The 13,158-nt window shown below is 41.7% G+C and overlaps 1 protein-coding gene across 6 annotated transcripts in view; it reads right to left on the bottom strand.

The window, feature by feature from the left end:
• The window catches only part of PLXNA3 (plexin A3), a 106,348-nt gene that overhangs the window by 43,264 nt on the left and 49,926 nt on the right, over positions 1-13,158 (bottom strand). For 3 of the 6 annotated variants that reach the window (XM_018559177.1, XM_018559176.1, XM_018559178.1), the window contains 5 exons: positions 11,565-11,688; positions 11,272-11,425; positions 9,738-9,837; positions 8,620-8,734; positions 659-859 (listed from right to left, as the gene is read on the bottom strand). In XM_018559177.1, the coding sequence (XP_018414679.1) occupies positions 659-859; positions 8,620-8,734; positions 9,738-9,837; positions 11,272-11,425; positions 11,565-11,688 (694 nt within the window). Of the gene's footprint in view, positions 1-658; positions 860-8,619; positions 8,735-9,737; positions 9,838-10,422; positions 10,429-11,122; positions 11,134-11,267; positions 11,426-11,564; positions 11,689-13,158 lie in introns of all 6 variants that reach the window. The other 3 variants (XM_018559180.1, XM_018559181.1, XM_018559179.1) reach the window with 3 other exon arrangements.

Here is a 13,158-nt window from a genome sequence, read left to right as displayed (position 1 = left end):
AATTTGTCAGTTTGGCAGCATGGCCTGAGAACTAGTAATGTACACAGGTGTGCAATCCTAGTTTCCTGCTGCAACTTTAATTATTGTTCTCACAGCATGGGGCATTAGGTGTATAAAACTGCATATTTTACCTTCCAAAGTAATTCTTATTGTGTACAGCCAAGCAGGTCAGACACCTGTTTCCTAGCTCAGCTTCTTGCGTCACCTGTCCACGTTCAGCATGCTGTACACAATCCCTATATCTGGGTAATGGGGAGTGGCGCAGGGAAATGGATTGCAAGCAACAGGTTCCCAAAAAAGGCCCCATTGCTAGCAGCATATACTCATCTTTTTTTTTTTTTGCTCTTGCAGCTGCGTTTAGCCCATAAGAGTAAAGAAAATACAGAACATTTGCATGTATGGGCACTGGTGCTTGGCCCAGCAATGTCACATGGGGGTGGTCAGGGAGTCCTCAGCCCTAAGTAAGCTCTGACTACAATAACTCGGAGCTTACACAGGGCAAGAGCTCTGTGAATTCTGATTGCCCAGGATTACAATGCATTACCTTCAGCTACATTTGATATTTTCACCAAAAGTTTTGCTTTGGTACCACTACCTGGTATCACTTGTTGTTCAATCCTCCGCTTAAAGTAAATACATTTGCACACTGTGCACTCACCGAAGTGTTCTGACACTGCACGCTGCTGCTGTTAAACCTCACGGCAGGAACCCGCTGAATTTTCCCCTCGATGTTGAACACGCACTCGTAGTTTTTCTGGCCGGACTGAGGCTGGGGGAGGTTCTTGGCTTTCAGAGTGATTGGCTGCACCACACCAACCGGTATCAGGATTTCGCCGGTAGGAATAATCTCCGGACAGCCCTGCAAGGGAGACCGCTTATGTTATACAGGCTGGGAGGCTGACAAAGGAGGACAGAAGATAGTTAAACCTGATGTAATGCCTCAGTATTAGCTGAATTGCATGTCGTTTTCCAAAAGTTCTAAAGCTTTAAAGAAAAATTGTTGGGAGCAGAATATTTTTTTTTTTTTTTTTTTTTTAAGAGAACAAAAGCAAGAATCTATCCAACAGGAGAAGGCAAAGCCTTCAGAAGTAAGCTAGTAATCGTTCCATGGTTCCAGGCAAAATCAACTACATGTCGGCTTTCTACATCTCTAGTGACTCACCGCCGTGAGCTATCCCCACTAAAATCACCAGTTCCTGTCAACTGTTACAAAGCCTCCCCCGGCCTATGGGTTCTTCATAATGTAAAATAAAGAAATAACTGGAGAATCCGGGTTGAGAGATAGTGGCACCTTCATCACAGAATTTTTAAGAATGAACAATACAAGTATGAGAGAGAAAGTGCTCCACTATGAATTTAAGGTGAATGTGGCTTGTGACTACCCATCGCTGTGCTGGCTTCACAGTTTCTGCTCTAAGAATAGATAGAGATAGATAGATAGATAGAGAGATATCTATCCATCTATCTCTCTCTATCTATCTATGTAGATATATATATATATAGTATAAATAAAACAAACACTGAATAGAAGAAAGATTCTTCTACCCAGCCTGCATAATGCCTGCATTAATGGCAAAGTAAAAAAGAAATAGACATGATAAAAAAAAGCAAGAGGAAGAACTTGACTCAGATAACAGGAAATGGAGGCTAGATAAGCAGCTGCTATTGTATGGGCACTCCCCACCCGTGCAAAGGTCTTTGTGGTTACAAATCCAATTTTTTATTCATAACTTTTTCCCCAATAAAAGGAATACAGACGGTCACACAAGCATGCGTGCAATAATTTAAGGCAGCTTTACACACATATAAAACCTCTTCAATCTGGGGGAGGACAAACAGAGGACACACATGAGGTCATCGGAATAAATCAGTCTTCCGTGAAAAGAGAAATGGCACGTATTAGCCTGAGTGCCACTTCCACTTTCACATTTTATGGTTTTAAGAGAGCTTTTCCATGTAAATCTGAGCTTGTTGGCACTTCTCGTGCCGCTGCATTAACGGGAAAAGCATATTTATGACGCTGTGGGAAGGGAATCCAGACCAATGATGGTAACGGATTTCTAGCAGTGAAAAAAGGAAGATGGGTGATTAAATGTTTTTAACACATGGTGGTATTGACAGAAATGAGTGGTTTAGGGGTAGCTGCATGCTGGTATGTCCGTTACATTCATGCTTGGTTTGCATTGACTGTGGTCATCTCAGGGAGGATCTATTGGGTATCCTGGTGCAGTGCATACTACTATTTTAAAGTTGACCTGTCAAAAAGATCTTAATATAAAACTAAAGGACCCTAGTATGTTTAACCGGTATAATATTTGCAAAAGTCAAAGATATTAAGAATCTGTCTGGAACCTTGCATGACAGAAGTCATGGAACTGGTCACATGGGCTCTAGCGATGCAAAAAATCTTTGTGGACAATCATCAGGCGATTGTTCAGACAGACCTGCTCTAAAGAAACAGGTTAAATTGAATAGCTGCCCCACCCGATGCACATACATTCCTTTCCTTCACTCCACTAATCCATTAGGCTGCCATAAGTTAACAACTATCCATATTTCCAGGTATGGAGAATATGGTGACTTTCACCCCTTCTAGTGTTTAGTGGCTGCCTCATTGTACATGAGGATAGAGAGAAAGGACTTGGCCCTGAGATCTGCCCATTGATGCTACTGAATTGCAGAAAGGTCAGGATTCCTCTAACTTTTGTGGGATGAAAGATCCTTTCCTTGCTGTGGACTTCTGCATGTTCAGCATCGTGGGAATCACAGAATGGCAGATGTCCCTGTCCCTCAAGAAAGAATAGCTAGTAAAAAGGATGGTTAAACTTTTTCAGCACAGCAAAGAAATGGGGTCCATTCTCCTAGGACACTAGAAAGAAAACAAACGGACAATATGGGAGTAGAGGGGTAATACTGGGCTGGTCACTTTTTTTGGTTTGCTTTTGTGCAAATCATCCTGTAGACGGATATGACATACCCAACAGTCTCTGAATTCCTGTGTCCCACAATGAATAAGATTTCTTTTTTTGCTGTTGCTACCCTCTGCCCTCATCCCGGGAGATTTCTTATTGCTCCATGCATCTGTCACAGGGACAGGAAGGGAGGATAAATCTTTCCAGTAAGGACATGGACAGTTATCAAAACCTGACTAAACCTCCCCTCCATTCTATCCTAAAAACAAAAAGTTTGGGCTGGAGTGAGGCTTTCTAATATACAATACAACAGAAATGTTGTTTATAAAACCTTTATTGTACCTTATATTTTAACCTGCATTATTGTGTTTCCACTTTTAAAGCCAAATTGGGATAACACCTACTATATTTGTTACATGTTCCCATTTATGTAGCATAACAAAAAAAAAAAATTTAAAATGTGTTACTTATAATTCTACATGTGTTCAACATGCAGAAAAATCAAACTTAGTTTTCCACTTCTATGCAATGTTAAGAAGGGGGCTGGGGAGTTATGTTTACAATAATTAACCCTGTCTGTGCTGGCATATCTCATCAATTGTAAACTATTTGTGCACACTGTCTGCCCTTCCAAGAACTTAAAGATCTCAAAGCTCGAGTGGTAAATTGTACTTTCAAAAACTATCCATCAATCTGTCTCCTAATTGCACATTGCAAGCTATTCTAAGCACCACATGCTTGTTGTGTTTAATATATAAACCTGCTGCAAATAGATAGAGAAGATTTTTTTTCTTAAATTAGTATAAGGTATGCTGTGTGAATGGGAACACAGACAGGTTTTCACATCTGACTGCAAAAGGTGGAAATTGTGCACAAATTCAAGAAGATTTACTGAACATTGCGTCCGGGCTGCACTGACCATTTTTTCTAGTTGTGTATGAACGCAAAACAAGACAATTGTGACAGTGGTGGTGACAGTTCACAACATTGCATTCTGGAGGTGTGAGCTTACAAAAAGCTTTAAAAAAACAACAACCTTTTTTTAAGCGCACCGCAGCAATATGTGGTATAACCGCACTGCGGTGAGCTCATAGAACTTAATGAAATGTCACGTGTGACATTTCAATAAAGTTCTGACAAAAAGAAAAAAAGAGAAACCGTGCGATGCGGCTCGATCAAGTGCATCAACACTGTCCAGGCAGACGCACACCAGCAGGTGTGAACAAGTCCTGAAAGAAAGCCTCTGCACTGAATCTGCATCTACAATACACCTCAACTCCTTTTAAGAACAAATTAAGTGTGACCTAAAACCAACTCAATGCAAACTCAGCCTGAATGACAGCAGGGATTTAACGTGGAAGATATTTGGACACATTACAGAAAAAGAAGAATAATTTCCACTGCGATAATGAGAACGGGATGTGCTCTGCAAGTCATGTTTAAGCAATTAACATCAAAATAAAGGATATTGAATATTTATTTTTACGGGGTTGATAACTAATGACAAAATCTGTCTATTCCCTAAATAATCTGAGGGTTCTCCTTTAGAAATAAGGTCCCCACGCAAATTCATTGATTTTTAAATAAAGTCAACAGGTTTCATAGCAAAAGGAGTCAGGGGGATGTGAGAAGATATCAGAGAAGCAGAATGATGTGTGTCAGCAGTTTGGTAGAATTTTATATGCAGTGCTGTATACGCAGTAATGGTATGAATGTATGTATGTGGTGATTCAATTACAGCTGCGTGGTGCATTAATCCGCATAGATGTTTTCAGACACTTCCTCTCTTATTCTCTGCACAGCGGCTCTTCCCCCCTGGTGCCCCCGGGAGATGTGCAGCAAAAGATGAGGGACCATGTGGCCTTCTGCCTACTTACAGCTTGACGCCTCAGGAAGGCTCCTGTTGCCATGGCAACACATCATCTCTCGCTGCTAACCCAGAGCTGGTTGATGTGGGTTACATCTAGGCTAAGGGCTGCGTGCATGCAAATCTACAACAGTGTGTGAGAGGAGATGTGTAGATTTAGCATGATTACGTGCATCTGTGCCAGGTCTCTGTTTTCAGGATGCTCACAGACTGAGTACCCATGTTTGTTTTGATCAATCTTGGCAGTGGCCAGTTAATAGATGGCCACGCTACACATCAGCTTACCAATTTTTGCTAGTGAGCAGGCCTCTTTATTGTCATTGGCTCTTAATAAATACCTGTCCTAAAAAAACTTGGGGTCTACCATTTCTAACCTCCTTTTGGAAATAGGAGCTGCCTCAATGTCACGATGATCCAACAGCTTTAACACTAAAGGTTGCCATTTCAGCCCCTTTTTGGGTGGTCCGAGTCAGAATGAAATTCAACCACTGTATAGCAAGCTTAGGTCAATGACATGAAAAAAAAGTACATAGATCAGGAGCCTCAGTCACTGGCTTTATGGCTGCCCCAGCAGCCAGGCCACTAACATTTCAGGAGGAGGTAAGTAATGGCGGGCCACAGGTTTCCTTTAACCTTAGCTATAAAAGAAAAAAAGCTTCTGCCCTCTACACAGTTTACAAAGAACAAGTACTCTTGAAGTGTATCTTCACCATTTTTAAACATATCATATGGTAAGGTATGGGAGTGAAGAAGTCAACCTTGTGCATTCTTTGTATCACCAGCCTTCATGCATTCCCATACAAGCTACTTAATGGCAAACCTAAAAAGGTTCAAAACTTGCTAGATGGGACCTTTTTATTAGCAAACAATGGAATGGTCACATGACCACTTTGTGCCGCACATATAAAAATTATTATTATTAATACATTCTTCCTTCACAAGGAAGAAATGGATTAGCTACCAGTAAACTTTCAATATGTTTCACTATATGTGCTCCAGTAGCCTATACAAAGGATAATGGAACAAAAGAAGTAATGAAAGCTTTTTATTTATGTTCTATTTATTTTCCTTATTATACAGTGTAGAGAGCAAAAACAAACAGACGCAACGACTGAGGCCTCATTCACACACAACGCAAGAGCAAAATTGTATATTGCGTATATACGAGCGTATGTGCATATATGCGTGCACTATTTGCAATCCCACAATGCATCATTTGTAATCGAGATGTTAAAGTGACATTAAACCCTCAGATTTTTTAACATAAAACAATACTGTAATGTGTGCCTTACTGTAATCCATGGTAGTTTCCCTTCTCTTTGATGCTCTTCCTTTTAAATCTGTATCTGTTCTCTATGCTTGGAGAGAACTTCCCTTTTCAGCAGACTGCCTTGTCTCAAACGGTGTCTGTGTATACGTTTCTATAGGCTGTAACCTGAGCCAGCACTACAGGAAGAGGCCCTGAGCTGAAAAGGGAAGTTCTCTCCAAGCATGAGAAAAGATACAGATTTAAAAGGAAGAGCATCAAAGAGAAGGGAAACAACCATGGATTACAGTAAGGCACACATTACAGTATTGTTTTATGTTAAAAAATCTGAGGGTTTAATGTCACTTTAACTATATGCGCGCAAACACGCGTATATGTGCGTAAATACGCAGCCCGGACGCATCTCGGGTCCATTCTGTTTTTGCACATTTTTACGCTACGCAAATATACGGCTCCATACGCAGCTATGTGTATGGAGCCATTTATTTGCATATGGTACTATGCTCGTGTACGCTTATATACGCGCGTATATGTGTGAATGAGGCCTAACGAATTAAGTGGAAAGAAAAAAAAGCAAAAACATCTGCCTACGTAGCAAATTCAATTATTTTAGCCAAGCTCCTTTTAAGGGAGAAAGATGAGGATATGTCCAATTACCTTGTCTATGGCCTGCTCCTTCTATATAGAAAGAAAGGTGATAGTCATTCAGATCAGCAGAGATGGGCATTATTAAAACTTTTCAAACGCCTGTCTCTCCTAATGAATGCCATTTAGAAAGATGATTATACCAATTTTGCTAGAGATAGGAAGCTGCACTTGAAATAGTCACATCTGTGATTTGCAAATTTAGCTCTTTGAATAGGCATGAGCAACAGCACCTTTTCAGTATTCTTCTTGAAACTGTATTGCACATTGCATAGGATTTAAGAGTGATGTACATAGCATTGTTCATGAACGATTGACACCCCCTGACGAGGTGCGAGGGGATGGGAAGTCAGGCGCTGCAGATTAAAACCCACTGCTCCTCCAACCCCTGACACTTCTAGATCAGTGAGATTCTCACGTTCTGACAGTCAGTAAAGGTAAAAGAAATGGATACATAATGAACAAAACGGTAGCACACACAGAAAAATATAAATAATATTTTTTTTTAAACGGCAGGAAAGCACAAAGCAGTTACTCTCAGAATACATACCACCTGATAAAAGGGTCAGTCCACTCCAAGTATGGGTAATGAGAATTTCCCACTGGCTTCCTGCACCTCGAGTGAAATGTCCTAGCTGGACATCCAAACACCACCCACTTCCCCATGGAGGTTCACCTTCCCTGATCTCTTTAATAAGAAATGGACATTAAAGGAGAAAGTGAGGTTCCTTTGAAAGGGCAGGAGTAGGTGGGTGCCTGCATTCCAGAGACCGCGCCACTGTGGTGCTCAAGAAGTAAGAAGTCAGTGGGTGATTCACAACACCAGCAACTAGGTATCAATTACAATTGACTACCTCTGAAGAAAGCTTTAAATCTTTGAAAGGTTTGGCATCATACAGCTTAAAGGCCACCCCAATGGCGTCATAAGCTACCAAGGAAATATTAGCAGTTCAGCTTCAGCAGGGACAAATGGTGACATTGTTTTAGAGTAAAAGCTGGCCTTACACCTATAGATTATCTACAGATTTTCTGTGGTCAGATGGAAAAAGTGCAACAGATTCATCCATCTACGCTAAACTGTGTGGATAACTATGTGGATGGAGGAATCTCCTACTGGGCCAAGCTTCAGTAACTTGCTATTTGGCCCCACTGGCTGTCAAAATACTTGAAGAATGTCTGCATCCAATCAGGTATTGTAATAGTCAGCGGGGCCGACTAGCAAGATACTGAAGCTTGGCCCAGTGGGAGATTCCTCCATCCACACAGTTTAGCATAGATGGAGGAATCTGTTGCACTTTTTCCATCTGACCATAGAAAATCTGCAAATAATCTATAGGTATATGGCCAGCTTTAGCCAACAATCCATTTGTAAACTTTCCATATTTATACAAACTCAATAAAAATCATCAAAAAGTAGTAAGCCTTCAAATTATGTTTGGTTACTTATATGATTTGGATAGAGTGGAGAAAAGGTGGGAGCTCTGTTAGCTTTCAGTTGCTGTGTCCTCACTGGGGATACCACCATCATTTCCTGTTCTGGATGCAGCAGATACCAGAACAAGAATTCAGGGAAATCTCCTCATTGGGAGGTTTAATTACAACCTTTTGTCTTTGTTGGTGAAACTTCTCATCACTTTCATTCCCGTAGCAATAGTCACAGAAATCGTTCCGATTAAAAACTAGTTTTGGTTTGCGTTTCACTTTACCTTTGGATTCTCTGTCTGTGCTTTTCATTTAAATTACTGGGCACAGCTGAGCTGTCCCTAGCTGTTACAATAGCTCAACAATGTGTTCCTTTATGCCACTTTCTTTGCCCCCCTTTCTTTACCCCTCCCTACAGCATGGGCTTTTGCTCCAGCTGATTTGGCCCTGTGCAGTAAAACTACAATTTATTCCACTGCAGGCAGATTCTAGCCAGGAATACATACATCAGTGCTGTTCACGCGTCCCTCCAGGAAGAAGCACTCTTCGGCATTGTGTGTACAAATATGACGGTATTTACACCAGTGGCACGCATAAGGACTAACCACGCAAGAAAGACACCTGCCAAGACAACATAGTGGAATGCTTAACATACAATACAAACTTATATACATGTTCTAATCATATCAAACTATACAATTTTTAATTGGAGATGTTAATCTTTTTATTAAGTTTGGATTCAGTAGTAAAGGGTTAAAACCTGCTACTAGCAAGGAAATTGTATCTCAGCTCAGTGTCAGAAGCCACAGCATGTACTTAACAGGTACTCCAACATTAATGCTATTGTCCTGTTCATCTGCTTGAAAACGCCTCTTTATAGAAATTCCCTTTATCCCAATAAATGACAAATAAAAAATGGCAAACTGTATCTAAAATGCTTTATGTTTTTGGGCTAAAATACATGAGATTTCACCCATTTTCATTCTACTCGAAATAGCCAGATGGGCAGTTATCTTCATTAATTAACAATTCTCACTAATTGGTGATACAATCTTAAGGTGGCCATACACTGTACAACCATCGCAAGACCTTAGTCTTGCAATGGTTGTAAAGTGATTAAAAAAAAAACGTACGATCTGCCCATCTTGGATCGTACTCTCGATCATCGCAAGCCCGCCCCCGAGGGGCGGGCTTCCGATGACCGCAATGCTGAACGGGCAGTGTGCGCGTGCGCACACCGGCCCGTTCGGCATTTGTCTCCCGAGCACCGTTCAAACCAGCCGAAAATCGTACGATTTTCGGCTGGTTTTCTAGCGTGCTCCTTAGACAAAAGACGTGCGACCGTACAGTAGAAACGTTTGTCATTTGTTTTGCTAGACCGTACAGTAGAAACGGTCGCACGTCTTCGTTCACACTGCTCGATTCTCGTACGATCGCTGGATTTCCCGCGATTCTCGTACGAGAATCGAGCAGTGTATGGGCACCTTTACATCTAACTGCCAGTCAGAAGCTAATAGAAGATACTTCAACAGGCACTTCATTCACTGACCAGGAAAGCTACTAAGACATTAGGATTAGGATATACAACAATGAGGGAACCAAAGAGGTAGAGAAGGAAGCTTACGACTGAAGGACGCTGCAGTTGTAGAAGACAAAGTCGGTGCTGGCAAACCTCAGACCTGTCTCCTTGGACTTCAGGTGTAGCTGGACTGTGTGCAGAGCTCCTGGAATAAACACAGGATAAAATTTAACAAAGAAACCTAAAGCAGGACTCCAGCCAAACACAGTATAGAGAGGGAGGAAGCAATGCAGGATGCAGAGTCATGTGGCGTAGGGCCTAAGCAGAGTATGTGCATATTACAGGAATAGCATTTTACTGCTAGTAATGCCAAAGTCTGAAGATCAGACAAACAAAGCAGAGGATTTGGGATGCAATGCATTCTTATAGTAATATGTAAGTATTATGGACTAGAAACAGTACAGTGGAAAGATATCAAATGCAACAATGATGAAACGCTGTACTGAGGAATGAGAGAAAAAGAAGCAGAATACAATCTAATCTATTAATACTGGGATCGAGTAACTGAGTATTGTGTGAATGGCAATCACTCTGGTCACCCATATTCCCACACGCTCCCTTCACTCCTCAGTGAGAAGAAAATGTCACATGCCCAGAGTAATCTTAAAATGTTTTGGATCTCGTGCACACTATCATGTAGCACCCACAACATAGACCACACTGCCATCCATTGTCCAGGCAGCTCCCTCTCTGGATGTTTCAGAAAATCCTTCTCATCAAATATGCCAACACCAATCTGATCAGCGCTTCGAGTCCCCAGGGAGGAAAGCATTATAGAAATATTATTAATATTAGAAATTGTGGTAGACAGGAGACAGACAAATTCGGGGAGTCAGTTAGATTTTTGGGGCTCATGCACACAGGCACCTGTGGCAATACAAAGTATAATTTGGGGGCATTTCTCTGCTGTTTGCAGGATCTGTGGCTCCTGGCAGTAAAATATACCACAATTACATTGTACAGCCCCGGGTGCCTGTGTGATTGACCACTTAGGGGTCAGGTACATCTACTGACTTTAGAAGGGAAGTTAAAGAAAAACTCCTGGTCATTGAATAAATTAACCCTTGCAGTGGTGCTATCCCCACACTGCAAGGGTTAAATGCTAGTTTTGGTCTAGGGGCTAAAGTAAAGAAAATATACTCACCTGATCCTGTCCTGCGGTGGTGACCGATCACCTCTCACCTTCCTCTGTGTAGGTGGAATGTCCCTCGGTGTCCTCAGGTCTGCTGAAGTTGCAGGCTGCGGGGACCAGTCCAGAAGCCAAGCGGGCCTCAGGATCAGGTAAGCTTTTTTAAATTATTATTCTTTTAGCCCCTAGATGAAATGAGCAGTTAACCCTTGCAGTGAGGGGACAGCCCCCACTGCAAGGGTTAATTTTTTCAATTACCTGGAATTCTTTTTTTTTTTTAAAGAAAAACTAATATTTGGACCCATCTGAAAACTTTCAGGCATAATTACAGTCTGGCTACTTTGTCCATACATATCAGTGTAATGGTAACATAAATGAAGACAATGCTTGCATCACTTTGAATCATTATATGGAGTGGTGCTGGTTTGGATCCAGAGCAGAGAAACTCACCCTGCCCTCCTGTGATTCCAGGAATGTCACGCAGCGAGGGGGAGGAGCACTGAATAGTTTCATCCACCAGAATGGCCTCACTTTCCGCCATGTCCCCGAACACACAGGTAACACCAGAAGAGAGATCAGGGACATTGTGCACAGACAGGTTAAGCTGCGGAAAGACATACAGATGCCATCTTATCAGGGAAATGCAGATATATGTTAATGGTAAGCACATTCAAATTTGAGTTTTTATTTGGCCTGACATCGAAACTACAAAAGGCAGAATTAGCATTTGCATTGCTCCTTACCAGCAGTTCAGGTACACTGACAGAGGCGTTGTTAGGAGTCACCTCCAGGCGCACGCACTGGCTAAGATCGCTCGTAAAACGATGAGGTTCTGTCGCCCGCTCACATTCGCTCTCTCTACAGCACCTGCACAAATGTTAACACGTTCTTACGTCTGCATGGAATGAGTCTATACAAATTCAAAATATACATCCTCAGGAGGATATTACAGGGAAATGACAGAGCACAAAACAGAGAATAGTGTGCCAACTACAGTCAGCTGTCATGGGACAGTGAAGTGAATTGCAAGTTTCAGAGGAAGCGGCAACTAGCTGCAGAGAAAATTAATTGTCATTTTATAGAAACTACATGCTGATATATATATATATATTTAAAAAAAAAAAACTATTTCATCTACTTTAGCATTCTCTAAAGAAACATATGTTTTGACATTCTGGGCTAAACAAATATGGTCTAAATACAAAACCCATTGGTATTCCTTCTGAAATCTTGGTGTCTTTTCTGTATTTCTTCCAGATCTGTGTAGTAAACCAGTATGAAACAAATCCTGCACTTCACCTTTGTGCAGGAGCTTCCTGTAAAAGACCCGTCACTGCTGCCACCTCTCCTTTTGCAGCTGGTCTTGTATCCTCCCCCTCCTGTAGCCACCCCCAGCCTGCATTGGGGGAAGTTGCTGCAATATATAGATCAGTGAAAAATAATGGCACCCCTGTATGTGTCAGATAATGCACCAATTCACGCAGAAAATAGTTGCAATTAGGGCTGGTAATGATTAAAATTTTCGTGTTCGATTAATCACATTTTTTTTTAATCGATTAATTTCGATTATAAACGCACATACAGATCCAACTACATTGGCCTATACACATACAGCACAGCAATGAAGTAATAAAATGAACTAGGATCACACTAATCCAGCACGTTATTATTCTGAGTTGCCCCACTCAATATGGTCGCCGCTTGAGTGGGGCAACTCAGAATAATAACGTGCTGGATTAGTGTGATCCTAGTTCATTTTATTACTTCATTGCTGTGCTGTATGTGTATAGGCCAATGCCTTTGCTGGCGCTCGTGCAGAACAAGTACTCACCGGCCCAAGTGGCTCCGTTGGCTAACGAAGGGAAGTCCGTTGACGTCGATGTCCGATGGGGACCGATAAAGGACTGCCATTGATGGCCCTGATATTACCTCTCAGAAACTCCAATAATTAGATATCTCAACCAGGATTGCCAGTTCTGCCCAACAGTTTTAGCCAGTACATAGTCAGATGATCATTGTGCTACCCTGATGCTAGCCGCATCATTGGAGAATTAATTATGACCTTGTATGAGGGGATGGCGTAAATTGGGGGAAATTGGACAAGCTTCATTAGTCTGCATCCAAAAATTGCTGACATGTTACAATATACAGCAACATGCTTGTCCGTTAAAAAACAGTCCTTGTGCTCCAGACAACAGACTTTAATTAAGCTGAGATATAGGCAGGAGAAAGCTTTTCCTCATTGCCTCTCTCCCAGCGACCGTATTTTGTAACTGTGGCTCCGTCGGCTAACGAAGGGAAGGGGGGAGGAGTCCGGTGACGTCGATTCCGTGACGT

Source organism: Nanorana parkeri, unplaced genomic scaffold (assembly GCF_000935625.1).
Source record: "Nanorana parkeri isolate BGI_ZX_2015 unplaced genomic scaffold, ASM93562v1 scaffold380, whole genome shotgun sequence".
In the NCBI taxonomy this organism is placed as follows: Eukaryota; Metazoa; Chordata; class Amphibia; order Anura; family Dicroglossidae; genus Nanorana; species Nanorana parkeri.
The sequence above is the reverse complement of the archived record's forward strand: the minus strand, read 5'-3'. Positions and strand labels throughout refer to the sequence as shown.